General features: G+C 48.4%; 2 protein-coding genes across 7 annotated transcripts in view; both read left to right on the forward strand.

Annotated features, from left to right (window-relative positions):
- APOD (apolipoprotein D) overlaps positions 1-14,117 on the forward strand; it is a 21,766-nt gene extending 7,649 nt beyond the window's left edge. The window contains exons 2-7 of one of the 4 annotated variants that reach the window (XM_035334288.1): positions 2,137-3,141; positions 3,929-4,063; positions 10,190-10,337; positions 10,640-10,761; positions 12,053-12,141; positions 13,061-14,117. In XM_035334288.1, the coding sequence (XP_035190179.1) occupies positions 3,029-3,141; positions 3,929-4,063; positions 10,190-10,337; positions 10,640-10,761; positions 12,053-12,141; positions 13,061-13,296 (843 nt within the window). In that variant the 5' untranslated portion in view covers positions 2,137-3,028 and the 3' untranslated portion in view covers positions 13,297-14,117. Of the gene's footprint in view, positions 1-1,216; positions 4,064-7,509; positions 7,656-7,820; positions 9,779-10,187; positions 10,338-10,639; positions 10,762-12,052; positions 12,142-13,060 lie in introns of those variants that run through there. The other 3 variants (XM_035334289.1, XM_035334290.1, XM_035334291.1) reach the window with 3 other exon arrangements.
- An 823-nt stretch (positions 14,118-14,940) lies between these two features.
- PPP1R2 (protein phosphatase 1 regulatory inhibitor subunit 2) lies at positions 14,941-27,745 on the forward strand. Of its 3 annotated transcripts, XM_035334680.1 has the most exons (7): positions 14,945-15,179; positions 19,567-19,674; positions 20,124-20,204; positions 20,491-20,594; positions 21,734-21,898; positions 24,852-24,902; positions 26,302-27,745. In XM_035334680.1, the coding sequence occupies exons 1-6, from the start codon at positions 15,001-15,003 to the stop codon at positions 24,854-24,856; spliced, it is 642 nt and encodes a 213-aa protein (XP_035190571.1). In that variant the 5' UTR covers positions 14,945-15,000; the 3' UTR covers positions 24,857-24,902; positions 26,302-27,745. The 3 variants fall into 3 exon arrangements, with proteins under 3 accessions (XP_035190569.1, XP_035190570.1, XP_035190571.1); XM_035334678.1 differs by lacking the exons at positions 24,852-24,902; positions 26,302-27,745 and adding an exon at positions 23,151-24,809 and having other exon boundaries at positions 14,941-15,179; XM_035334679.1 differs by lacking the exon at positions 24,852-24,902 and having other exon boundaries at positions 14,942-15,179.
- Positions 27,746-27,990: the final 245 nt, after the last annotated feature.

The following is a 27,990-nucleotide window of genomic DNA, read 5'->3' on the forward strand; positions in this document are numbered from 1 at the left end:
TCTTTCCTCATCTGTCTCAGCTAACGGTGACTCGGAAGCTGTGCCATAAACTTTATATATGCCAGTGTCTGTGACTGCTTGGAGTCTGGGTGCAGCTGTGAATGCTGCGATGCCTGAGGCGGAAAGCAGGCTTCCCTTGGAGATGCTGTGGAGGTAGCTTGTATTACAAGTAACTACAGGAAGTGTCAGCCATGCAGTTCTTGATTCTAGATCATCAGCACATGGAGATTGTCTGGTTTCTAGGGCCGAGAGCAATCCCACTGAGGCTCAGCTTGTTTAAACAGTGTTGAAATCACTCCTACCCCTGCACTGTGAAATGCGAGTAATGATAAGGAGCAGTGATTTGCACAGAGATAAAAATAAACTGTGAGATTTGTAAAGCACACGTCCATGGTTCTGGTGCTCATTTCTATGCTGTTTCTCCCCCCCCCCCCCTGAATCTGAGATTGGGTGTTAATTGGGCTCAGTGACTAAGGAGATGGCCGTGGCTCTGCAGGTGTTTGGGCCACTAGTGAGTGCAGGTAGAAAGGGGGATGATATTGCCTGTTCTTAGGATGTAAAAGAAGGAGGCAGAGAGCGAGTTGCTCAGGTTTACATGGAGGAAAGGGCAAAGGGATGTTCAAGGTGATGGCTTCAGTTGCCAATACAGCTCTTCTCTGTGGGGTGCTTTTGTTCTGGGGCAGTGACAAGCACAGGATCCTTCCTCCCCAGGCTCCTTGTCTGGGCTGCTGGCGGGAATGGGTGGAAGAAGAAGGACTTGCAGAAAAGTTTCCCCAGAAAAGCCCTGTTTGGGGGCTCTACTTGGGAATCATTCACAGTGCCTGTCCCTGTTCAGTCTTTGTGGTGGTTAATGAGTCTCCAAGTTGTCCCGCCTCTGCCTAGCTCTTCTCAGCTGCGCAGTTAGGGGATGCCATGTCTGACCGTGTCCATCTGTGTCCACCTGTGTCTGCGTAAGTGCACTGCCTGAGTTGTATATGCCTTTTTGAGAACAACAGCGCATTTGCAGTCTCACAGCTCCCATGTTTCATTAACAAAAGGCAGCCAGAGAGAGGCCTCTGCAAACGCACACATTATCAGTATTTATATTTGATGTGGTTTCCTCAAATGACCCCGTTGGGAGAGTGGTGATATGCGTTATTTGTTGCCTCAGCATTCTGCATGTAATTAATCTAAATGCTATAGCTGCCTGGTAATGAGGATTAGCTCTTCTTACAGACAGAACGGAGACTCGCAAGCCAAGAAATTTCCAAGGCCGTTCAAGGACCTCATGCCAGAGCCACGGTTGGGATTTCACAGCATGAGAGCCCCAGCCCCTTCCCCTGCCCCTCTGAGAAGCGCTCAGGTGAGCTGCCAGCACCGGGTCTGATTTCTGCCTTGGTGGGAGCTCTGAGTGGGTGTCTGGGGGTGAGAGGAGCAGAGCGCAGGCATGGGAAGAGCAAGTGTCAAATGTTTCTGTACGGTGCAGATGGTCACGTGAGCTCTGAGCCAGCAGAGAAAGCCAAGATGACCGAGCAGGTCCCTTCCCTTCCTGAACTTCCTGCAGCTGCTCAGTGTCCAGTGAAAACTTGTTTGTGAAATCTGTTCCCTGAGGCAGCTAAACCCTTGTTTTGTGCTGTAGTGTTGCGTTTGTGCAGACGTTGAGGGCAGATGTTTGTCTTGTTGTTGAATAACAGAGGGAAGAAAATTCCATTTGAGAGTGACCTCCAAAAATGGAGGACAGAGGAGTCGGAAAAAAGCTCAGTGGAAATCCTGTGTAAGTCCCTGCTCGTTGCTGATGTGGTGTCCCGTGAGGAGTTACGCTGCTGAAGGTGCCTGTGGCTTTCCTTTCAGGGGCGAGCTGCCCAGACCTCGTACATTTTTCTGCACATTCCTTACGATGCTTTGGAAGATGGCCAAAGTACAGTTCCTTGATACATCCTTCAGCTTTTGCAAAATGTTTCTGTTTTCCTGTTCAGATCAGGATGGTTCTCTGTGATAACTCTGGGAGCCAAGAAGTCGTCCTCTGCATGGTATGTGCTCTGGTCTAGCTTAACAGCAAGGGGACTCCTGGGGCGCCCCAAGTGAGCACTGTGAACCTGTCTGGGTACTCCAAATAGCTCCATGTGCTCTTTGTATCGACCACAAAACAAGTCCCAGAACAGTCCCAGTGAGTGTCCCTGACGTCATGGCACCTGTGGGTCTTGGCTGACACCCAGCTTGAAACCTCCACTAGCAGCAAAGGGAGAGAGAGAGTTTAGAAGACAAAGTTTATTGCAGGTGGAATAAAGAAAGATCATCTTTGCAAGTCGAGAGGAAGCAGAAGGCTCTTCTAAGCTGCAGGAGCTTCAGAGGAAGTGGTTCATCTCAGGCAGGGGCAAGAAGTTGCTATGGAGATCCCTCGTTGATAGTCTTGTATGTGCTTATCTGTACGCTGAGCTGCACAGTGAGTGAGACGGTATGCTTCTTCCTCTGGGCTCCAGGAGTCTTTACCACTGCTGCAGGTGGGTGACATCCTAGGTTTGCTGTTCCCATATGACTGAGAGAGCTTAAATGGTTGCAGAATTGGTCAGGAGGTGAATTATATCAAAAGTGAACTGTGTTGTATTGGAATTGCACCCTGCAGTCTGTTGGCTAAGGGAAAAACAGCATTTGGAGAAGAAATTCATGTGGTCTAACAAGGAGGTGAGGCTTGGGGTTTCAGGTGTAGAAGCTGAAAATGCATGTGCCATCGTACCCACCACTTCTGCTAGCTGGAGCCATGGGTTTAAACCACCATGCAGAAATTCAATTGGATGCTGCCCTTGAAAAGAAATCAAAGAAAAACAGCATTATCAGCTGGAGAGAGAAAAAAAAAAGTAATATGTCAAATGAAGATTAGAAGGCTGTACTGAAAATCTCTACAACAGGCACCACACGTGAGTAAGGCTGCTGCTGAATCCCTGCATTGATCGATGCTGGCTCAGCTGCACCCAGCTCTGCAACAGTGCCACCCAGTGCACCTAAAGTGGGAGACTTGCTTAGCATTTTGCAAACTGGAGCTGTAGGAAACATGGAGTGGTTTTATCTTCCTGGCCTGGACGCTGCCCCAAACACAGGGATGCTGTGTAAACAGCAACACAACAGCAACAGCAGTACCTGTCTTTCTGGCTGGGGTTTCAAAAGGTGAGTTTTCAGCTTCTTGTGTGACCACAGTGCTGAGAAATGCCTTAGAAACAAACCCAAACCGATACTGGCAAGTTTCTCAGCCAGCAACTTTAGCAGTGGGGATGGGAGAGATGCTACAAATAGCACGAGAATGTGTAACAGAGCCAGCTCCACCTCCAGGGCCTGGCCTGGAGCCAGCCCGAGTTAATTCATTCCCTGTGGAGCTGGGAGCCTGAGGGATACTACTGATACAGCCGTGTTGTGTTCTCCCCTAGCACTTGTTCAGGGAGGTAGCAGAGCTGAGGCTTCACCTAAAAATAATGGTGTGAAATAGTAGTTTTGCCCTGACAGAAGCTTACCAAGAGGCACAAAGCTGTGTGATCTTCAGCATGCAGTGCCTTCTCGCAGTCTCTATAGCAAAAAGTAGCTCTTCACATCGCTTCAGGATGACTGCACCACCGAGCTGTGCTGCGAGCAGGCACATGTGGTGAGGGCTGGCTGATAGCAGTGCCTCGCTGGGGCAGGTGGCAGCTCTGGGCACGGTGCTTGGCCAAGCCTGCGATCTGTGTGGTTATCATGTCTGTCACGCAGCGAACACACAGCAATTCACCTCCCTCGGGGTGGTTTAATTCCTCTCTCTGAGGGTGGTTTGCCTCCCAGCCCTTACTGCAAGCAGAGCAGTAACAGAGCAGCCTCTGCCCAGCCCACTGCCTGTGGACTTGCAGTATTGCTTTCCAGCCACAAAGCTGTCCACCACCAAAACCAGGTGCTTTGGCCCCTTATCTGTAAGGTTTTTGTCACGCAGGAGCTGGCAGGTGATGTGGAGAGCCCTGCAGTTTCCCTGTCCTCACCACCACACAGCCAAAGCAGCTTTGGTGACTGAAATTGAAGAAAATCTCTGCTTTGATTGTAGAGTGAGCATTTGGGGAAGTAATCAGGTAAGAGCTGTTTTGTTTTAATGCTGTAATGTGAAGACTTCTGTAGAACTGCAACAAAGACTTCTGTCCAGGACTGAGCTCCAGCAGTTCTGCTCCTGGCACTGCCGCTGGCTTGCGAAGCTCTGAACAGCTCACTCGGCCTGTGCTGGGCTCCCTCACCACCTGCACCACCTGTGCCACTATCCTGGAAGTGTGCTCGAAAGTGGAAAAACAACAAGTATGTACTGCACTGCATAGCTGCTGTTTGACCTGTTTTGTTGTTGGAACCAGTGTCAGAATAGGTGTTACCTCTCCCCATTTCCATAGGCTGAATTACTTTGGGTGGTAGAATAAAAAAATACGGCAGCAGCCTTCTGCATGAAGGCTGCTGCAAGGGACTTAGAAAGTCCTCTGAACGTTTATAGCTCGGGACAGGAAGGTGCCAGGCTGAGGGCAGACATTAGCACTGCTGAGCTGCTTTTAACCTGGCCCTGAGGTTAACCATTGCCCCACGGGCATGTGCCCACTGACTCTGAACGGCAGCTCAAGGAAAGCTCTGCATCGTCTTCTGCTGCCTAAGTGCTGCCAGAGCAATCACGCTGCCTCCTGGGGTCAGGTGCTGCACAAGAACTCATTTTCCTGGTGAGACTTTAACCGGTCTCCATGGCAATCAGTCAGCAGGCTGCCAGCACCTCACGTCCTTGCCTCTCCTTCCTGCATGCTGGCTGCCCAGGGGTGCTCAGGTGTTGGGTGCGCAGCACAGCACCTTTCCTGTGCGTGTCTGGGCCCTCTTTTCTCTCCTCTGGTGCTTTTCCAGCCCCTGAGCCACGCATGAGCTTCCTGTTTCCTTCAGGAGGAGCAGGACCCCCCAGTGGGGGCAGGCAGGGGAGGTAGCTGCCAGCACAGGCGCTGAAGGGCTTGAAACCAGTCCCAGGTTGTTCACCCCATCCCTGGGAAGTTCCTGTGATGCTTCTGTACCTCTGTCCTGGTTCGGGAAGCTTTTGCTCTATTCCATGGATAACCTATTTTGTAAGAATAATCATGGCAGGGAATGAAAATATGATGTGTTTTTGGAAAAATTCAGAGTAATTGGATAAAGTATCCATTGCCTCACTCCAGGTCTGTTTGCACTGAAATACAGGCCTGGCTCGTGTCCCTGGGGGTGAAGCACAGATAAAAGCATCTTTAATGCTGTCTGAATTAATTATTCCTAAAATCTCCTAACTCATTTGATTTAAACTTGCTGTGAAAGGTCTCTCTGTGCAATTTCAAAGTGTAACTATGTATTGAAACTCAGTCAGAGCGCTGACCACTGAATTTATGTTACTTATTTTCAGTATAACATAAACTCCAGCCTAGCAAACACTTAGCCCTGTGTTTCACTGCAAGGCATGAGTGCTCTGGCTTGGTGGCCTCAGTGCAGCTATTCATGGGCAAAGCCACCGCCTAGGCTGCTGTCTCTATGATCTGCAGCATGTGCAGAAAGATGTGACTTGGTCTCTCTGAAAAGGGGCTCTCAAAATCCTCTACCCACGTGCTATGAACCTATATCATGAGGAACACGTGGGTTGTATATAGGTTACAGAAAATACAATTGTGTAACTGCATTAATGCATTCCTGAGCTAAGGTGCTGAAATATGTGCTAGCTGCAGGAAAGAGTGCTGGGGGGTTTAACTAGCTGTGCTTGGGCTCCTCCTGGACAGCCCCGGCAACGCTGCGAGCAGATCCTTGTGCCTCCCCAGGGAGGACAGAAAGTCCCCCTGCAGGAGAAGCTCTCTAAGTGTGCTTAATGACATTTTTTAAAGCATTTGAAAAACATTTCAGTATGCTGGGGTTCGCTTAAGGACTGCAAAAAAAAGCACTATGAACACAGGAATAAAAGCCTCAGGGGCTGGATGTGGAGCAAGCCCTGGGCTGCTGGTGCTGCCTGGCTCGGGGCGCCCCAGGGTGGCAGCACCCTGGGTGGCAGCACCCTGGGCTGAGCAGCAGCACTTAGAGCCAGCGGCACTCCCAGCACGGCTGTGGGGCCGGTGTCACAGCCCTGTCCTGTGGAGGTGCTACTCTGCCCCCTTCTGCTGCTCCTTCCTGCTTGCTCTTCTCTGCGAGAGCAAAGCCAGGCTGAACGCACGGCGTGCCTGGTACCGAGTGTAAGAGGTGATAATCAAAAAAAAAAAAAAAAAGGAGGGGGGGGGGGGGGGGACCTTATTTACTAGTGTACAGTTGACCTTAGTGCATGGCACTACTGGGACATGCTGAAATGCTGGGATCGAGCACTGTCCGAGCTCTGGTTTTTAGGGTGAGCACATCCCCGGGGTGAAGTGATGCTGGGCCAAAGTTTTATTGCTGATCCAGCTCTGGTTCTGTGATGTAGCTCTGTCTGCAGAGTCTTGCCCCACTCCATTTTTTACCTCTCTGAGCTTGTTTTTCTTTGCTCTATTTCATTTTTTTTCTGCTTTCAGACAGGTGGGGACCCCACTGGCTTCTCTCCTCTGGGACTTGTCCTTCCAGACCTTAGCAGTGGTACAGACCAGGCCGGGGAGCCTTCCTCAGAGCCCTGCCACAAAGCCTGTTCTTCAAGGATTGTCCCTCAAATAATAATGTCTTGTTTAGCTTTACAACTTCTGAAGTCCCTCTCTTTAGTTTCTCGTGTTTTGAATATATAATTGGATAATTTCCAGGGTGGAGAACTACTCACTAATTGTATACAGGTGGATCACGACATCTTTCATGCACTTGCTTGGACTGAGTTCCCACAGCCCCAGAGGCCAGTTCATGCTTCCAGAGCTTGTCTCCTTCGTTTGGTACCATAACTGTACTTGGAAATCCTGCACTGTTTTGCACAAACAGATTTCAAAGCATTTTCTGCCACTCCTAGAAACAGAAGAAAATTCCCACCTGCCCTCCCTTTCTCTGCCCTTTCCCCTGTGGGCTCATTTTTGTCTCTATACACGTTTCAGCCTGTTTGGCCTTCCCAAAGCCACGTTTCCTTTAGAGGAGGCAGAAAAACAGCCAAAACGAACTTGCAGGAGAAAAGACAGAGAAAGGGAGGGAGGCACCTTCTGTATGGGGAAGAACTGTCCACTCAGTATGGTCTCGGACCCGGGATGTCCCTGCCCCAGCACCGCAGGACCCGCAGAGACGCCCCAGCACTGGTTGGGAGGCAGGGCCCTGAGGGCAGGCCTGTCACAGCACGGCCACACGTGGCAGCTCTGCAGCCCCACACGGTCGGGTTGCTCAGGCCCCATCGGGAGATGAAGGCTCCTTGTGGGGCCAGCCCTGGGCGAGCAGCTCCCTGGGCAGGAGTTGGCAGTGTCCCATGGGCAGAGGCTGGGCCCAGAGCCCCAGGTCCCCACAGGGCCTCCGTGAGACGCTCTTCTGGGCAGTTTCTAGGCTGTCCTGATTGGATCCCATGACAGCGCTGAGATGCTGGTGTTGTTCTGGCTGAAAACCCCCGGTCTGTTCCACCAGCCTGCTGCGACAGCAACCCAGGAGCTGCCTGCCACGAGCCCGGCCCCATCCAACCCCACGTCCACCACAGCCTCTGCTCCCAGAGAAGTGCTTCCACCTGAAGCTTATGGCCAGCACCACGATACATGCACCATGGTGCTCTCCAGGTACCGGGGGGAGGTGGACAAAGGAGATGGCATTCTGAAGGAGGAGATGCCTCCCTGCCAAGGCTGCTGCCTCAGGGTCTCAGGGCAAGAAGTTCTGGTGCCTGCTGTCACTGTGGGCTTCTCCATGGCCCAGCTGGCAGCCCCGTGGTGAGGAGCAGGCAGCAGCTCTGGTCGGGTGCTGGAGGACATGGTGTGATGAGACAGCCTGTCCCTCAGGGTCAGGTCCCCTGGCCTGGCCAGCTAAAGCTTCTCCATCACAGAGGTGCCAGGAGCTGGTTTCAAGGTGGTGGCGGGTGCATGACAGGACAACCTCAGCTCTGCACAAAGTGGGGTCACCTGCAGACAGAGCTTCAGGGGTGGCGTGGAGTGTCCTGTCCAGCCCTCAACTGGCTGGGTTTTATCTGCAGCTTCAGCTTATGGCAACAAGGCTTTCCTTTGCTGCACCCACTCCTGCCTCCCCTTGCACCCACACACGCCTCCCCCCCCAAGCCTGCCCCGCTCCACCCTCCCCTCTACTTCTGCCCTGCGGCTGCTTCCTCACCCAGAAATGTGGGGGAGGCTTCATTCCTGTGTGAAGTGCTCGGAGCATGTCTCCTGCTCCCCCCTTGCCTGGTTGCCCCTGGCTTCTCCTCCTTCCTGTCCTCCCACCCCTGCTCCAGCTTCCTGCCCTTTGATGTGCCTCCGCTCCTTTGCTCCTGGGCAGGAGCTGCCTGCCAGGTGGAGGTGAGCGCTCCCCACCCCACAATTAGCTGTGATCTGAAGGTTCAACTTGTCCCCGACCCCTTGGTCCGTGTGGCCAGGCTCACAGCACCACCATGGCCAGCAGAGCCCAGAAGTGTGCCCCTCGAGATGGTGGGACCAGCCCCGGCTGCCAGGCAGGTCCCAGCAGCCTGAGCTCTGCTTCGAGGCACGTGGGGCTGCCCTGGCCCATCCCTCCATTGATGGCCTTTTTTTGGGGTGAGACATTGGCTCTTGGGGCATCGTTTGGGCAGCTGGGGGCTCCTCAGCATGTGCACATGTGTGAGGAGGGCACGCGGTGCATGTGAGAGCACTCATGGAATGAAAGTCTCAGCAGAGATAAGATTTTTAAAAATGTAATTAAAAGCACGGAGCATCCTGCCTGTTACTCAACTCTCCTTGCATAACCCCCGGGACCGGCAGCGTTCACAGATGACTGCGCCGCTGTCAAAATCATTTGGTGGGCACTTGTTGGAAAAACCGTCAGGTCAGCACGGATCTAATTGCACAGGCATCTTTCACTCATAATGAGATTTAAAAATCTAGAAAAATACCTGCCAAATATTTTGCGGCTCCCTGCATGAGCCTGCAATGCTGCTCGCTCCTTAATCCTCCTCATGCACCGGGGCTGACCGGGATGGGGATGGTTCGGAGCCTGCCATGAACGAGCACCACACACGCTGCAGGCCACCTGCCATCGCCCATGTCACCTAACAAACTCTTGCTGTGACAGTCCTCCTGGCATGGTGGCCTGGTAGGTGCGGAGGAGCCAGCGTTCCCCCTTCTGGCAGAACAGTTTCACTCTGGTGCTGGTCCCCCTGCTGTGTCCCCCAGGATGCTGGCCGTGTCCCTGAGCACGCTGCCATGGCCCCAAGCATCCACAGGGGCTCAGAGCCCCCAGGGCAGGCTCTGTGTGGGGCAGGGGATCGCACATCACCCCTGGGAGCACGGCGGTGGCTGCTCCTGGACCAGAGGGAGCCGGATGGGAGCTGCAGCTGCCTTTTGGAGCCTGTGGCCCTTCTCCTCTTTCCTGCCATCTGCACCCAGGGCTGCGGCGAGGGCTGCTCCTGGGCGCTGCGGGCGGCTGGGCAGCAGGGAGCTGAGCAGCTGGGGAGCTGAGCACAGACACACGGGGAGCCTTTGTTTGCCTGGGTGAGCAGCCAAGTTGCAGCCCATCTCCGGCTTCGTACCAGCTGCAGATCTAAAGCAGCTGACCGGCCCTCCAAAAAAACAAAACACGTCTAGGACCAGGGAGTGGCTTGCACTGGTGCTGAATAATGATGGTCCCGGCACGCTTATAAAGCCGTGAGGCGGAGAGCTCGCTACAGAGCTGTTCCTGGCAGCCCTGGCCCTCCGCAGAGCATCGCCGCACCTCGTCAGCCAAGGTAGGTGTCTGAATGAAAAGAAGCAGTGCCCCTTCGCAGCCTGCAGCTGGAGGTGGGCTGGGCTTGTCTTTAAAACTTGGGGAAAATGTTACCACTGCTCCTGAGGAGCAGCTGCTGGACCAGAAAGCGTCCCGACCCTGGGGCTGCGCTGGGTGAGCACCAGCAGAGGGGGATGCAGCATCGTGCCCCTGGGCACAGCGCTGGGAAGGCATGCTGCAGGAAAACTGTCCCTCTCCTTCCTCGCAGCATGCCTCGGGGGGCAGGATCATGCTTTATTTGGTGCTGACGGGGTCCTCACCAACTTCCCATCCTGCACACTGCAGCGCTGCGAACATCCCAGCACACGAAGCTGTGCTGCCTCTCCCGCCTCTCGGGGCCCACCTCAGCTACTTTTCTCCTTCCCAGGTCCGTTTCCCACCTGCATCCCAGCACAACCATGCTGGGCACGGCAGTGCGGTTCTCAGTCCTGCTCAGCCTCCTTGGCTTCGGGAAGGGGCAGATGTTTCACATGGGGCCGTGCCCAGACCCCCCCGTGCAGGAGGACTTCGATATCTCCAAGGTGTGACGCGCCTTCTGAAACCTCACAGCAGGCAATAGGGGGTGCGGGCGGCATGGGAGCGGTGGTGCAGTGACCGGGCATGGGGTGGGTTTGATGGGTCCGGCCTGGGAGCCCTATGGCAGTGGGGTGATGCTGGTCCTGTTCTCCATGCTCCACCTGGTGCAGCGCTCGCTCAGCCCCATGCTGAGCAGCACCCGCGACTCCTACAAGCTGATCGGGCTCGGCTGTGCCACCAGCAGAGCCTGGCTGCTCTGCTGTGGCTCCTGGTGTTCAAAGCTTCTCTCTGGATTTTCTTTTCTCAGTACTTGGGAAAATGGTACGAGATAGAAAAGCTGCCCTCAAATTTCGAGAAAGGAAGCTGCATCCAGGCAAATTACTCGCTGAAGGAGAACGGGAAGTTTAAAGTGATCAACAAGGAGCTGCTGTAAGTGCTCGCGTGTAGGCTGTGCCTGCACTAGCGGGGTTCCCACCACCTCTCTTGCTCTCTCTGGGGGTGATTTTTCTCCAAACCACCTCTTTCTGGGTGTGGGGGTGCTGGGGGAAGCACAGGCTCAGATATTGCTCAGTCTGGCAAGCCGTGGTCCACCACAAGCCCTGGTATCATGGGGTGCCAGGGGCAGGACGAGCACGTGAGCGAGCAGGGAGGGAAGCGCGGTCCCTGCGCTCCCTGGCATGGTGTGGGGACTTTGTTCTGCTTCACAACAACACCACAGCAACATGCTTTGTGTCCGGCAGGGAGCTGCTTCCCTGCTGCTCTCCAGCAGCGCCGCATCATCCCTGCAGCTCCTATGCTGGGGATGTGCCAGGCAAGCAAATAGCTGTGGTTACCTGCCGGAGGTGCAGGTGGGGCATCCCATCGGGACCGAACACCTGTGTCCTGATTGCAGCAGCTCAGGGCCCTGCAAGGGCTCCAGCATCACCCCTGCCCTTGCTGCTGGAGGCCCTGGAGATGTGAGGTCCCTGCAGGACAGGTGCCAGCAGCCAGCTGGTGCTGGCAGAGGGGATGGGGCACCGGGGCATCGCTGCTCTGCTGACACTGGCTGTGTCTGCCAGTGAGGTGAGGCAGGGGCTGCGGACACACACACGTACACACGTGCACGCGCATTGCCCCTTGTCTTTTACACACAGGAAAAATAAGCTGGAGATACAAAGCGACTTAGGCAAAGCGGCACGGGGCGCTGCTGGTGAGACATGAGCTTCTGCCTCCTTGGGTGTTCCTGTTTCACAGGAAATTGAAAGTTTCCTGCCCCAGGGGCAGCGTCTAGGTTGTGAGGCATGCGGGGAATAAATGCAGTTATTAGACGGGCAGCCAAGTGGCAGAGCCTGCTACCAGCAGGGCAGTGCTCTGCACCCACGGCGAAACAAACCCCAGCTCACCAAGCAGGGCCAGGTAATTGGTGTGTGGACGAGTGTGCTGCCTTCCAAAAATGCATGTGGTGAAGCAGCAGTGAACAGTGCTGGGACTTCAGTGTTGAGGAAGAGGCAGCAAGGAAAAGAGAGGCACCTGGGGAACAGGGGCTGTGTTTGGGACAGCGTTTGCCCCGGGACCTGGCATGTCCTGGGTGCTGCTGAACCCATCCCTGCAGGCGAGCTATCCCTGGTACAGGGCCCAGCCCCTCCTCGTACAGCCAGAGGGTCATTTACTGGGCATAAAGTCTTAAATGTGATTTCGAGCTCACCTAATTCTATTTCTCGCTGTGTCCTTTTCCCCTCAGTTCCAGTGGCAAAGTTAACGAAGTTGAAGGAGAAATCATGCACACGGATGTCAAGGAGCCGGCCAAGCTCAGTGTCCGCTTCAACTGGTGTAAGTCCGAGCGGGGCTGCTGGCGCGGAGCGGGCTCAGCTCCCCTGGCAGCGGTGGTGCAGAGCCACAGAGCCAGGGGTGAACCTGCCGGGGGGCTTCCAGTGCCTCAGGGCGAAGGCACAGGGCTTGGAGCAGCCAGTGGTGGTTTGAGGGTGTTTATAAAAAAATCAAAGCGAGAGAGACTGGCAGCATCTCCAGCACTCCAGGCCATTTCACAGATGGGCAGAGAGAGGGCTGCTGGTGCAGGAGGCAGGAACAGGCTTGCTTTTGTGGGCACGGTGGTATGGCGACCAGCCCACACCGCCTCAGTTTACAAGCTCATTTTAGTAGTCTTTAATAATGTGGTTTTGTTTGCTTTTGTCCTCCCATGTGAATGTAACGCACCAGAGGGGCCTGTGAAGGACGGTGCATTTTGTTCCTGCCGCATGGCACGGCACCTTGTCTGCAGCAACATTTGGGAACGCGAGAATAAGTCCCCCGTGACCCCTCCTATTGTACTTCCTTGCACCTTTCCCTTGGCTGTTTGCCAGCACTTGCATGGTTATTTGGAGGTGTGGGAGGACACACACAGTTACTGCTCACAGGAGCAACCAGACCACCCCAGGCACCACGGAGGCACCGCCCGCACCCTTCTGCCTGCAGCCCATGCCACGCAGGCACCCTGTACACGGCTACGGCTGGGCTGCTTTTCGGTGGCCTGGACAAGCTGTGCAGGTCACAGCGTTAACTTCCCAGCAAGACCTTCCAGTTCAGGGCTTCGTTGGCAGAACAAGGAGTCCTGCTAGGGCTTTATAAATCACAGTTCCCCGGGCTGACCGCAGCTGCGCAGCTTGGCAGCAGCAGAAGCGGGAACAGCCCCGGGAGTGAGGCTATAGCCATCTGCACCCGCCGTGTGTAACCGAGCCCTTCCTTCCCCTAGTCATGCCTTCTGCCCCTTACTGGGTTATCTCCACCGACTACGAAAACTACTCGCTGGTGTACTCCTGCACGAACATCCTCTGGCTCTTCCACATTGACTACGCCTGGATTATGTCAAGAGCTCCCGACATGCACCCGGAGACCGTGGAGCACCTGAAGAGCGTCCTCCAGTCCTACAAGATCAACACTGAGAAAATGATGCCCACGGATCAGCTTAACTGCCCCGCTGACATGTAACTCCTGGCACGCAGTCACACAGCGCCAGACCAGCTATGAACTTTGTTGCTTTTGTTATTAGCCATTAGATTTCTCTTTGTAACAGAGAAATGCAATAATCCCTTTGCTAATGGTAGTTTGCCAGCCCTGAGTCACTCCGTGCTGTTGCTCCCTCTGTTGCTGTTCCCCGTTTCATCTCACTCTGCCTGACTTTGGCAGAGTGGCTGATTCAAAGCTGATGGGTGCAGAAAAGAAACCCTGACATGCAGGCGTGAAGCTCTGCTGTTGCTGCAAATCCTCCAGCATGTGGATGCAGAAAGTTACGAGCTGCTATGTGCAAATGTTAGCCCCAGGGGGAACCACGCACCCACGACCTCTTTTGATGCTTCTGGGCCTGCTGGGAGCACACAGTGTCTGAGTACATGGGGTCGGAGCTGCAGCCTGGGGCCTGGGGCTGGGAGTTTTGAGCACATTTTCTGGTGCGGGGCAGTAGGTGGAAGCTACTGCCAAGTCAGTAGATCTACTTGCTAGGGTTTGGGTCTGGCCTTTTTTAAAGTATGAGAAGTCTGAAAATGTCCAGAAAACCAGTATTGCTCCATCCCTGGTGTCTGTACATGTCTTTCTGTGCCCCTAGCAAGGCTGGTCCTGCACTACCAGAGCTCTGAGCATACCCATAAGCAGACACAAAGAGTGGGGGCTGCTTGCTTGGCCTCTGCTCCCGAGGCTTCCCCCTGCTCACCGCCTCCTGCGAGCCCACTGGCTCTGCCCCTGCCCTGCCAGAGGCTCCGCTACAGCTCTGCTCACACAGCACTGATGCAACTCATTAAAACGAAATCCAAACACCTGTTTCGGGCCCTCTCTGCCTTACTGCCTGCGTGGCATGTTGTCAGCTGGGTGCCCACCTCTGTGCTTCTGCCTCCTGCCTGGGAGGGCCTGGCTGCAGGGGCCTTACCCCTGCTCGTGTGGGGATGTCCTGGTGTGCTGCAAAAAGGCACCTTGTGAGCAGTTGTAGGAGTGCTGGGAAGCCCTGTACAAAGCCAAGGTGCCTTTGCACCTGGGTTTTATTGTGCTGGGAGAAACTTCAACAAATCCACCCAGGGAGGGAGGGAGAAGAGGGACTCGGGGTGCTCGTTGCTTTTGCTCTCCAGCTCACTGTGGACACGTCATCAGGCTGACAGCCTGCTGGAAGCCACCTGGACCACGGCCACCTCTTCTGTGCCACGTCCACCGAATAAAATCCTTGCTGTGCCCTCACCACGCAGCAGGTGCCTGGCGCCTCATCACCACTGAGTGAACGGTGGGATGTTGCGGCTGTCGGCTCTGTGGCCGGGGATCCATCACCTCACGGGCAGGATGGGGGCGAGGCAGGAGGGAGTCCCCACAGGCACCAGAACCCACAGCGGCGTTACGCCCCTACCCCTCCACACCACAAACCCGATGCCACAACGCGAAGGGCTCCCCCACACCCTCAGCCTGGGCGGACGACGGGGGGCACGTTACATTCTGGGGGCAGAGCGCCTCGTTCCTCCCCGCCCCCGGGGCTTCGGCCTCCCCTCAGCTCCCGTCCCTCGGGGCTGGGGCCCCGTGAGGCGTTCGGGGCCCCCAGGAAGCGGGCGGGATGCCGGCGGTCCGCCGGCCGCCAGGGGCCGCGGTGGGGCCTGGCGCTGTGAGGCGCGGTGCGGCGGGGCGGTGCCGCGGCGCGGGCCGGAGGCGGGCGGCTCGGCCATGGAGGCGCCCTCGGTGTCCTCGGTGCCGGCCGCCTCCGCCTCGGGGGCGACGGCGGGGCCGACGGGGCGAGGGCCCATCAAGGGCATCCTGAAGAAGGGCGGCGGGAAGGCGGCGGGGGGCGGCGCGGCCCCCGGGGCGAGGCGGGCCAGTCCGGCCCGCGACGACGACGAGCACGGGTGAGGCTGCGGAGGGGAGGCGAGCGGGGCCCTGAAGGCGGCTGCGGGCTGCTTGGGGCCGGGGTCGGTGCTGGGGGGCCGGGGGGTGCCGGGGGTCTGCGGGCTCCGCGGGGCTGCCCCGGTGAGGAGAGCGAGGGGAACGAGTGCTGGCTGCCGGCGGGGCCTGGCTGCGGCGGGGTAGCGCGGAGCTGTGGTGCGGGGCTTTGTGGCATGTTCACCGAGGTAATGCTGTCTGGGAGTCGGTGTTCGAAAGACATTTACAAACAGGGTGGCTTTAGAGTTGCTCCAAGGCTGGTTTACACTTTGGGAAATGCACTTTACCATGAGGGACTTAGCGTTCTCAAAAGGAGCTTATCTGTAAGCAGAAGTGCGTCCCCAGGGAGACAGGGCGCCTTGGGTTGAAACATAGGGCAGATGTATTCGGCATTGCTCGAGAGAACAGCCTTGAGAACATGCAGCGGCAACGTGCTGAGTTAGTCCAAAAATCCGCGAGGTGGTCTTGAGCTGGGCCCCTGTCCTTGACCAGTGGAAAGCTTGCCTTTTGCCTGATTTGAGCACCCGGTGTGCAATGACAGCTCTCTGAGACTCCATCTCATCGTGGTGACCGGAGCTGGACCCCAACCCGTGTTTATAGAATTTATTTGGGCAGTTTTCTTCGTTTGGGACCTCACTTGGTATTGCAAGGAGAGGAATAATAATCATCCTATAAAATGTGCATGAAGTTTCCTTTCTTCTATGGTAATGTTCCTTTTCCTCTTTGCCTAGTCTATGTCAGCCAGGTAGGAACTAAAAGTTTTTTGTTTGCTGTTCTGCCTGTGGTAAAGGCTCCTGCTTTCCAGAGAGACATTATTACAGCTGGAGGAATGGCATGACATTTTTGAAGGAAGTGAATGTAAGTAGCAATACACTACAGAGAAGTTGTGTGTTTTTTTTTTTTTCCTCTCTAGTTTTAATATAAGCGCAAGGTACTTATTATCACGCCAGGCATTAAGTGAAACTGGCTGTTAGGGGCCTCTGTTTCGTTTTCTGTGGTCTCTCTTCTACCATCTTGAAGAGTGATCAGAAGTATAAGCTAATGAGTTGAGTATGTGGTATAGCTGGGGGTAAGCAGTTAAGCGGACAGGAATCCGGCTTCTATTTCCTATTTACTGATGTGAGTCAATAAATGTGTTACTAGATTAATTCCAAAATTGCCTTGCAAGTTAAAGTGCATTGCCTAAGCCTGGCACACTGCATTAGAAGATTTCCTGGAAAGATCAGGATAGGGAATTTAAAGCTAGCTTGTGTGCAGATATTATTTTTTTAGTTGGTGACTTCATTACATTAGTGTTACTTCTAAATTTAGCAGAATCATTTTGTATTAATCATTTTGTATTCTAAAGGAATTGGAAGCAGTACAGCTGTGATGTTCCTTTCAGACTGAAAAGTGGCTTATGAATTAAGGTATCTGTTTTCTTTGTGCACCTCAATCAGCAGCCTCCATGCTCCTTTCTGATACTGAAAGTCAGATCTGACTTTCCTTTTAAAATAGCTGCAGATAAAGGAACTCATTGTGTCAGCTGTCATCTTGTGAAGTACTGTGTTCAGAAGAGCTCTCATGTATTTGCATCATTATTGACCTGGTACTGTTGTTAGTGATGGTGAAATTCTTTGGAAAACTTCCTTAATGAAAATAGGATGCAAAAGAGAAGTTTGTGAAATTGGGACATCCCTGGAACAGCATCCTGAGAGCTGAGATGATGGCTTTGTGGTAGATACGTTCTCGGCAATGCTGGTATGGTGCCTTTTTTTTTTTTTTTTTCCCTCCTTAAAGCTCCTGTTAGAGCATCTGAGGAATCTGATCTGGCATTTTACAGAGTAACTAACTGTGTTTGTGTATTTAGCAGACTGTAATTCCCTGATCTGGTTTGCAGCATAGTCCTGCCAGCAGCTGTGCTGCAGCAAAGAGTCTGCTATGGTAGGAGCAAGTGAGGTGTGAGAGGTGTTCCTTCGGGTGATACAGCAGAAACTCTGACCTGTCAAGGTGTGGTCTCAAAATAAATGGTTACTTATATGTTTAGGGATGTGAAAGAAGACAGTGAGCACTTCTGGAATTTCTCATCTTTTAAATCTAATTTTACTTAGGAAGATTAGATTTCATATTTCTCAGATACAGACATGTGAACCTGGCCCCCTGAAGTCATGTCAGAAAGCGTTTTCCTGTGATGCTCCTAAGCTTTATCATTAACGTTAACGCTGCTGTGGCATGCCTAAGCATGCCAAATTGGAGGCAGTCAAGGGAGGTGTGTGTTTTTAGAGCACTTAGTCACCCTCCTGTGACAACTTTTTACATGAAGGGGTGAAATGACCCGTTTGTCTGTTTGCCACTAATGATAACTTTTTTCCTAGCTGAATTTTAAATTGTGCTCTGGGAGGTGTTCCACAGCTGAGACGCTTACTGTTGGAATAGAAGTTTAAAGAAATGAATGTGAAAAAAGAAACAAATATTTCTCAGTCTTGTTTTTGTAAGATACTGAATTGCTGGCTGTAGAATGTCTAGTTTCAAGACTACCGTATGTGAAAGATTTTGTTCCAAGGTTGCCAGGATTACCGTTCGGTTTTAGTTGTGAGCCCAGGCAGGTTAACCCTGGATGTCTTCTGGGCAACTGCAGGGAGCACAAAGGCACCTGATGGGAACATCTCCCATCTGTCACCTCTATGCCACCAAGCCCTCTCCCTGCAGCATACATACCATTGTCTGACTGCTGTGGCTGGTAAAAATTCGGAGGCACTCGATATATAACCATTATGATCATCTTATGTTTGTCGTACATGGACTTTAAGCAGGTGTTTAGCTGATGTTTAACTGGCCATTTTAAGAACCTTAAATAGGTAGGTTTGAGTTACTGGTGTTCTTGGACTAGGGCTCTTGCTTTGTCATCAGGAAGCTCATGACTCTCCACCCTACTGGAGCAGGCAATCTGACTCAGGTTTTGTCTGCTCAGATTGCCATCTTGGTGTTGCAGCTGGGACAAAGTAACAAATAGATAGGAAACTTCACATAAGACGTGGTTAGTATACGCTAAGGTGACTAAGCTTATTGGTATGCAGTTCTAGAGTACAAGTTTGTGGCATGTAGGGTTCCGCATCAGCTCTTCCACTTTTATATTTTTTTCTCAATTTGTCTTCCCTTCTATTATGCAGCGCTTGCCCAGAAGGGTAAATTTAGTTTGTACTTGGAATTTTGCATAATCAGTTTTGTTTTACAGGTGATATTCTGTCTAAAAGCAGTTGTTTTATTGAGCCTGAATATATATTTTAAATCTTGTAATTTATTATTGGAACAGTCTGCGCTTAAATAAGAGTAACTAAACTAAGTTCTTCAGCCAACTGCCCACCCCACCCCTGGAAGAAAACACAAACCTGTAACATTTGCTTCCCTAAACAATAATTTTCCAACACTTCACAAATACCTTAATGCATAAAGAAATATTAAACAATGGGATTATTTTGCTGTTGTAATGTTGTGTTTCTTGGCTTAGTCTAAGGGAAAGACTGCTGTGCTTGGCTGTGGTGCTTGCACTAGCATTTTTGAGAAAATGTGGAACCTGGTGGGTGCTGACCTTTCAGTCACTTTGAGATCAGTAGAGTTGTGGCTCTTCCCCTGTCCACGGGGCAGCTGCTTTCCTTCTGGCCTACACACTTCTGGCCTGTGTCACTCTGGGTAGGCTTTTGTTTCTGCAAATGTGCGTAAAATGGTATGTTCTCTGTTTAACTGAGGAAATAAATAACCCACCATCACTGGTGGCTAGCTGTGTGAAGTGTGAAACTCTCGGCTTAGTTACACCAGTGAATCAGTATGGTTTTGAGATTCCAATTTACATGACAAAAGCATTATTAATTACCAGCTTGTTCAGTCCAATCTGTTTTACTGCAGGAAGTTATTTGATGCTTTGTAGTGTTTGTGCACCCGTTCTGCTTATAGCAGCTCACTGAGCAGAGGTGAGGTGGCTTTTTGCAGCAAGCACTGTGGGTTTTAATAAGAGGAAGAATGATTTTAGGTTAACTTGTAACAAGAGCAGTTAATAGGGCAGTGATTGACCAAGAGTGCTAGTCTCCTGCAGATAAGCACGATGTATTTGTATAGCACCGAGTTCGTTTAACTACTGTGACTTGTTAAGGAAAGTCAAGTCACAATGGTAATTTGTCGTGACTTAACAGAAGTATGTACAGGGCAGTGTTTAATAACCATGTTTATACTTCGAACATGCCTGTGTGTCATAACAATGTGCCTTTGGATAGTATATAGGAGAGGCTCAAAGACGTTCTCCGTGTTCATTTTCTGTGCCCAAACAGAACAAATTGTTTTCCGAAGATTCAAAGCATTGACTTCTCTTTCTTATTTCAGAAAAAAATCCCAGAAGTGGGATGAAATGAACATCATAGCTACGTACCACCCAGCAGGCAAAGATTATGGCTTGATGAAAATAGATGAACCTAGTACTCCGTATCACAGGTAGGTTTGCTGAATTACTGTCCTAAATAATGGCAGGTGACATCCTTTTGCTGCAGAACTGCGTTACGGATGATTGCCTGACAGACTGTGCAGTCCTATTGGTTATATACAATGTATGTGAATTTACAGAACTTCTAAATAAAGGGGCATCAAGATGTACTGCCAAAGTAAATTTTGGGGAAGTCTTTGTGTATTATCAGGTCTATATGTATCAGGTTTTAGTCTTTCAATGGAATTAGTAAGTCTGACTTGTATTGACATTTTTAGTTAACATCTGTGTATTAGAATAACAGCTTTCCAAATTTAAATTCAATATTGATATAAATGACAATTTATAAAGTATTACAGGAGTCTTTTAACTGAGCACTGTAATGTCTTGAATATTTTATCAATGAATTTTTAAGCAGCAAATTACTGATAAAGGCTGCTTTCTTTCTTTGCCTTCCAAGCATGGTAGGAGATGACGATGAAGATGCAGTGAGCGATTCAGAATCAAATGAGCCCTTAAAAGCAGATGTGTTGAGTAAAAAGTAAGTATTGTAATAGAAAACTGACTAAAGATCACTTTGTTTTTCCTGGAGTGATTTCAGTTTTGGAAATGTGTTGCTGTTTTCTCTAGTTGCTGGTTTTTGCTATTTTCAGAGTAGTTTTCTGCATTGATTGTTCCACTGATACTAACAAGATGCAAGAGATTTTAAGTATACATAAATTTGTTTCATTATTTTTGCCATATTTGTATATGTGTTGTGGAATTTCATGTATTTTATATAGTGAAAATCTTGATGCTCAGAAACTTGTATTGTGTGCTTTATGTAGACTCGCAGCTGCAGCTGAAGGTAGGGGACCTAAGATTATAGCAAGGCTAGAGGAAAGCAGTGAGGAGGAGGATGAGGATGAAGAACTAACACCTGAAGAACGAGGTAGGCATAAGTTGGTGGTTTTTATACACATACATACACACACATACATGCAAGTAGTTTCATTTTTTCAGTACTTTATCTTCCCAAATATTTCTTACTATCTGACAAAGGCTTTGTCATTTGGAAATGGAGATAGAGAGTCTTTGAAGGGAAAGTAAAAGATTACAAATGAACGGATCGGTTGTTCAGCCAGGACCGTTTGGTTTGGGGGGATCTGCGCATACAGAGGAGTTTGCTGTTACTGGCAGCCCCCTTGTATGGAAGCTTGATGTATGGGAATTCCTCTTAAGAAAATTAGACTTCTCAGATGAGAAGCTCTTCTGTTTTAGGGGTAGGCAAGTACTTAATGTGAACATATTTCAGGTAGACTTAACAGTGTAATGAGAACTGCTGTGATTAAGACTCTACTACTTGCTTGGAAGAATACAACTGTTTATTTCTCAAAGTAGTTAGTAGATGGATCCAGAAAGAAATCTACAATTATTCAGAAGAAAAATGCCTCATGGATCTTCACCAGCGATGTTACTTTACATTAGCTTGGGCTAGAACATTTTGAGGAAACAGGCAAGCAGTAATACTTCTGAAGTTTCAGGATTGTGTCAGAAAAGTAGTGTTGGGGCTGCCAGTAAACCAAGTTTAACTATGAGACCTGCTTTAGAAATGTTGGGTGTATGAAGCAAAGATAAGTTTCAAGCCACAGGGAAAGATGAAAATATTTTCTTCTATGTGTAGTAAACATCTCTTATAACTAGCCTTTTGGTAGCTGGCCAGTAGTCAAGTTGGACGTCTGCAGAAGTTCATCTTCTGTCACAGTACATCTTGACTTGTCCTTAAGTCTGCTTAGAAACAAGAGTTGTGAAACTTTGGAATTTTTTACACCATTACTGGATGCTTCTTTTCATTCCAACTTCATTTTACTTGCAGACAGGTTCTTTTAAAAGCCCTTCAGCCATTCCAGTCCATTAATTACTACCCTTTTCATAAATCAGACTCATTTAAAAGAACAAGGATTGCTTAGTCATATAAACAGTGTACTGTCATGTAAACCTGACCTAGGAAGCTCATGCCTCTCTGGAGAGAAACTAAGTGATTTTATTTATTTATTTTAAAATATCAAATCTTTGCTCTTTTTTCCACAGAAAAAAAGAAGCAGTTTGAAATGAAGAGAAAAATGCACTACAATGAAGGACGAAACATCAAACTGGCAAGACAGCTCATCGCAAAAGAACTACCTGCTGAAGATGATGAAGAGATGTGTGATGCTGCAGATGTAGAAACGATGAATACAGAAGCTACTGAACATGGTGAGGTGCTGATTAATCAAAAACTGTGTTTAACTTGTGATCCTTTCAGCTGTTGGGATGAATATGCTCAAGTGTGAGAATAGAAAGGGTGCGGTATAGATGTAATGCTCAACGTGCAGTATTGTGTGCTGTTGTGATAGGTGGATTTGTGGTGTGGTACCAAAACAATCAGCATTGTTAATTAAACACATGGGCTTGTTATAGCACAACAGAAAAACAAACACCTCTGCTTCAGGCCAGTAGTATCTCTACAGCATAACTGACTCTTGGTAGTGAAGTTGCCAGCATGCTTTTTTTGTAGGGGTTTTCCTGTGCAGGACATTTAAAGATGTGGCCACAAGGGAGAGCCTGGCCTTGCGTTGCGGCGTGCTTCCCATTCTGCTCCCAATCATCCTGTAGTCAGCAATGGGCAGCTAGCATGAAGCCTTCTTCCCTGTTCAGAGTGGTTTGTCTAATGAACTTCTGCCTGTTTCTTGGTAACTTAAAACTATGCTGTTAGGAGTTCAGTATCACTTGTCCTTAGGCATTAATGTTCAGTCTTACAGTATGGGATGAGAACCTCAGCCTCCCCTTCTAACACAGCTGCTGGAAGAAAGTCTAGGACTCTTAGCTGGGAGCTGTTTCTGCAGAGCCGTCTCTTGATAGCAATCTCTTAGAACTATAGAGGGTGACACCTTCTCTGCCATCTTTAGCTTCTCTCTGGGACTATATAATAGTCTTTGATTTTTATCTATCCACCAGGCCTTCTGGTGAATAACTACAGCTGTTCAGCACCTACCTCTCTGTGGACCAGCACATTGAACAGGTTTCTGGCATTAAAAAAAAAAAGACATCTCTTGCTAATGAGACGAGTGGTGATGAATCTCAAGTCTGTAAGCCGCCTTCATCTGTTGCTTGGCAAAACTAGAGATATTAAAACAGCCTGCAGACTTGGGAAGATGCTGCATGGGTTTAAATTGGTTCACATTTGCTTTGCACGGTCACATGAACTAGAAACTCTTCCACATATAGTTTAAATTCCACAAAATAAAAAGGTGATTTGCAAAGTTGCTTTTTTTTTTTTTTTTTTAAAAAAAAAAAAATTTGTGGATTGCACACTTGTGTTCTTCATTTCTTATGGAAGGGCTAATGTCTTCATACTTGCTTTGAGAGGGTCACTTGCTACATGGCTGAGACCCATTAATGGCCTGGATTTCTATAGTAACTTGTCATACGCCTTATAATGGCTATTTACTAGAACTTCACTCTCCAGGGGAAAGGAGGGCTCCAATAGGCAACCTTAGGACCTTTCTTCATGGCTTGAAGCTGCCATCTCTCTGCACTCTGCTGTAAAACAGAGGCAACTCCGCTCCCCAGCTGCATTCTCCAGTGGACAGAAGGCACACCTTTGCAGCATTTTTCCATCTCTATTGTTGAAGTCCATTCCACCTTGCCTCATAACCAGCTTCTGAATCACAACTGGTAATTATCTATTTCAGACTGCTCATGGCCAATAGGTTCCATAAATGTAACTGTTTGGCAGGTTATCAGTCCATTAACTAACTGGTTCACCTCTGCCATGGCTTATAGAAATGCTTTCCATTAACTCCATGTGGTTCTCAGTTCTTTACTTCTGTTTTTGTATTATTCTGCTTAACAAGCCTGGCGATTCATTACCTCCTAATCTCTACATCACCTATCCCGGTTTGTGTTCTCTGTACTTGATCAATTCTTCTGAGGTTCAATACTGGTCTCACTCTTGTAGCGGCTAGTGAATTGAATGATAGCGTGCAGGATTGGTCAAAGGACAAGGGAATCTGGTCAAAGCTGTCAATAAGCAACAGTCTTCCATCACTGCCCACGTTTTAAGCAATCCCTACATTGAGATGATAAGTGTTCAGTAATGCAACCATGTTAATGCCAAAGTTTTACTGGGATAACTTTTTGGAGATGTCTTCATTATTCTCTCACCTTTATTCGGGGGCACAAAAGAATCTCTCATAAATGTTAATTACAGATTTTTGAGCTACAGAATACTTCTGAAATAGCTGGTTTTAAAATTTGCTGCTTGGATTCATTTCTAATCTGTACTTTGGTTGTGCTAGGCAATTGGATATTTAAACGGTATTTTGATTTATTCATTTCCTTCATGGAAGTGGATCAAAATGCTAATAATTCTGTTTCTGAAATTGCCTCCTTAGCACTCTCAGTATGTTAGGATGCTCTTGGATCTTTCTGAAGCTGTGTGGAAAGTGTAATTCATCTGGATAGCTTTCAAAGAGCTCTTCAACTTCAAATCATTGTATTTTAAAGTGCTTTCTTAGCAGAGAAGGAGAGTTTTCTTTAGTGTATTGGGTGATACAGGCAATGACTTGAGCTTATTTTGTCTTCAGTCTGTTTAAGTGCAGAGGAAATGTCTTTTACTGCATGTTGTATTAGCTACATTTTGATAATTTCTTCCAACTGACTTCAATTCTTCTGAAGTTAGAGATCATCTGGTGATGTAGCTACCACTCACCTGTTGTGTCTGAGAGCGTAAATCCACGTAAGTCAGAGCTGGTATGCAATGTCTATTTATTCCAGTGGAACAGCGTGACTTCCATAGTACTGATGATCGCTTCAGATACAGATGTGACATGCAGTATCTCGCAGTGGTCTGTTATAACTCTAGGGCTCCTCTGGCTCCTGCGTTTTTCAGGGGGCAATCTGAAACCCTCTTGTCACTTGGAAGCTTTTGGTCTGTGAAGATCCCTTCGAGGTTCTTTGCTTCTCTTATCCGATGCTTCTTTCTACCCTCTAATCCCATCTGTTTTGTTTTTCAATAAAGCTAGCAGTATTCTCCTGATCTCTGCAAACTCTCCTTTTTGTTATATCTGTGCTGAGGAAGTGGCTAAAGATTTGAGACAAGTTTTTAAGAAGGCTTCTGTCCTTTACCACCGAGTCCACTAATGTAAGTTGCGCTTCTTGGTTACAGAATGAGATTTCTTGCTGATTGAAATGAAGATGACCAGTCCAGTCAGTAATGGTGAGAACTATTTGTGTATTTATGCCTCTGTTTTCATCCTGGGCTACCAAGCATTTTATATGGATGGGTCGTTCCTTTCTTGCCTTAAGTAGGTGTACCTTATCCCCATGCATGTGAGTTACACCAGTCAAGCCTTTGGGAGGAAAAGGAAGTTGAAGTTGTAGCAGTCTGCATTAAGGCAGATTCAGCATTTCAGCTTCTCTGGAATTTCTCTGGCAATTCCCTATTTATGACTCCATGAACAACGCAATAGACTTTGCCTGCAAAATAGTGATCTTTGCTCCTCTCTGCAAACACCTTTCCTTTAAAAATTCTATTTGAAATTGCTGAAGGAAAGATTCTTCATTTAAGTTGATTTAAGCATAATGATTTACATGCGGGCCTGTCTTCTGCTACACAAAAGTATCTTGACTCAGGAGAGACAAGGGTGTGATCTGTAGTAGTTCACCTGACAAGCAGTAAAACTATTGTTCTCTGCTTATGGCTCATTTAGCGTTATTGCAACCGAGATAAACTTAGTTACTGCTGATCAACTTAGCTGTCAGCTGTCTGGGTGTGCTCTTTTGGACTTTGATAGATACAGAATACATTGTGTTTTCTTAAGCATGGTGAGCAGCGCCCTGAAGATGACTTACCTGCACAGACTGGGGTTCATGGCTAAATTGTTTCTGCTTGTTGCATACACTATTGGCTTGTCAAACTGCAGTTGGGACGAGTAGTAACGTTTGCACAACCCTAACTGGCTTGCTTTAAGGATATCCTCTGGATGTGGCTTTCTCTTTGCATAATGCAGCTGAGTTTTCAAGCACATATATATATGTGTATGTGTGTGTATATATATGCACATATTCACATAGACGCGTGTATAAATAGCCCTTGTGAGCTTTATCATGTGAAAATAACTGATGAGAAGGAACCTCTTCTCTGATTTATTACTGTTCTTTTGTTCAAAAATGTGAGTTGAAGATGTGGTGAACAACCTATGAGACTGTGCTACTTCATTTATTAGATTATTTTGTTTTTAACATGTCTGATATGGAATTGAAACTTGACCAGAATAGTACTATGCTTAGTGGTATTTCAGGAACCTCATATGTTCTGCAATTTGATCTCTCTGAAGTCTTGGGTTAAATACTCCTGATTCCAAGGTTGTCAAGAATTCAGTGCGTGGTGTGCTCTTGGCTATCTCCTCAAAACATGAGGGTGAAATAATTATTTTGGAGGCTCCAGCACTCTGAAACTAATAGCATGTAGGTTGCTAAGATGGATTGCAAACATTGCCTTTGGAGAAGCAAAGATGATTTCAGGAGTATATTTGCGTGGTGTTTTGTTTTTGTTGTTTAAAATATTCAATGAGTGTTACCTATAGTTACCTAGTTTTGTAATCTTTCTTATGCAGCACATGCTACTCAAGACCAGCTGGAAGGTAGAGCACGCAGCATAGAAGAAATCTGTCCAGAACTGTAACTGCTTGTCAAAGACACAAATATAAACACTGCTTCATGATTTTTGCAATTAAGGCTCTTAAATATTGAGAAGCATATCAGTTACAATGTTGTATTGCCAAGAATGTTAATTTTAGACTTGTCCATTAGGCAGAAAAAAACCTGTCTAATTGATTTATTCTTGTGCCTAGTATTTCATGGAGAATACTGCTTTATTATCTGTTCAACCAGAATGGCATTCCCTGTATGTATAATGCTGATTATCTTGCGTAATGTACTGTTACTCTTCATGCTTCAAAACACAGACACTATCTCTGTTTTTTCACTATTTATTTGACAGTGCTCTAGGTGTGGTATCCCTTATGGAAGGGTTTGGGATTCAAGAGCTAAACGGTACAGCATATATCAGATTGACACGCAAGCTATTTATCAGATATGTTAAGCAGTATAAAAAGGGATTATACAAGTTTTAGAACTTATTTTTTAAAAATAATTTTGACCTCTTAATCTAGATTTCAGTGTATTATTACCCATACTTTCTCGATCTCTAGAAGAAGAGCTGTATTTTTCAGACCAGTATTTGGAATCAGTTATTTGCTTCTGAGGCAGTGCTAACATCTGGTGGAGGGAGTGTTTTACACTGGAAGCGTGCTAACTTGAACTTTGAATTTAACTCATTTTCTCTTCCACTGGATGTTTTTTTTTGAGCTCTCTTGGTTTATCTTGAGAACATGAAAGTTCCTTCTGACTTTTCTCTTAAAACCACATCAACTGTTATTCTTATGGCTCTTGCTTCAGGCTTTTGATCCTTTCCAGTTGTGTGATGAGTTGTGCTACTAGCACCTGAAGAAAAACACCCATCCGTAAGGAAAATCCACATCAAGACGGTGAAGATGGGCTGAGTTTAGGCTCTGTCTGTTTTTTATGTGAAGATAACTGCTGATGATCTGCTTGTTTGTAACCTGCATACTGAAAACCACTGGTCTAAATCTTTCTGCATCCAAGTAAGTTACTTACAGCAGCTGCTTTTTCAAAATGAAAGCTGTTTGGAAGATTAGAAGGGAAACTGCCTAATTCAGACATGTTGTTTACGATGTGGTTGTGTAGCCCTTGTAAAGAGGGATTCTGAACCTCCACATTGCTGTAAACAACTTCCCACTCGATGGAATTTGACTAGTGAATGTTCTAGTATTCAAAATAGTTCCTGGGTTTTATTACACCAATGAAGTATACACTTAAGCTTTAGCTTGATTATGGAATACAGTGTATATCTTAATTTTGGTCTGAATTTGATATGTTGCAAAAATCCATATAATTATATGGATCTATTTTAAAATGTCTCTTTGTCCACTGTATATGTGAAATTTGAATAAAGGAATGAAAGTTATTTTACAGTTACCTGCATTCTCAAGTGTGAGCTTTCATGAAATCCCAGAGAGAGTGAGGGTGAATAAAGCAGTAGAATGCTGTCACTAGTGAGGTTTATACAGGAATAATAATTAGAATGGATGTATTGCCAAAGATAACTGTGAGCTTTGCTAAATGGTGTGCCTTTCCTAAATATCTCCTCCTTGTAGACAACATGGTTGTCAGTTGTCAGATATTTAATCTCTTAAGGGCCTGAATTAAAATCAGTGTTGTCT

The sequence above is a fragment of the Oxyura jamaicensis genome, chromosome 9 (assembly GCF_011077185.1).
Source record: "Oxyura jamaicensis isolate SHBP4307 breed ruddy duck chromosome 9, BPBGC_Ojam_1.0, whole genome shotgun sequence".
NCBI lineage: Eukaryota > Metazoa > Chordata > Aves > Anseriformes > Anatidae > Oxyura > Oxyura jamaicensis.

Coding starts and splice junctions, on each gene's coding strand:
- PPP1R2 (XM_035334678.1), top strand. CDS start 15,001: ATGGAGGCGCCCTCGGTGTCCTCGGTGCCGGCCGCCTCCGCCTCGGGG. Junction 19,675..20,123: donor CCTAGTACTCCGTATCACAG/GTAGGTTTGCTG, acceptor TTGCCTTCCAAG/CATGGTAGGAGATGACGATG. Junction 20,205..20,490: donor GCAGATGTGTTGAGTAAAAA/GTAAGTATTGTA, acceptor TGCTTTATGTAG/ACTCGCAGCTGCAGCTGAAG.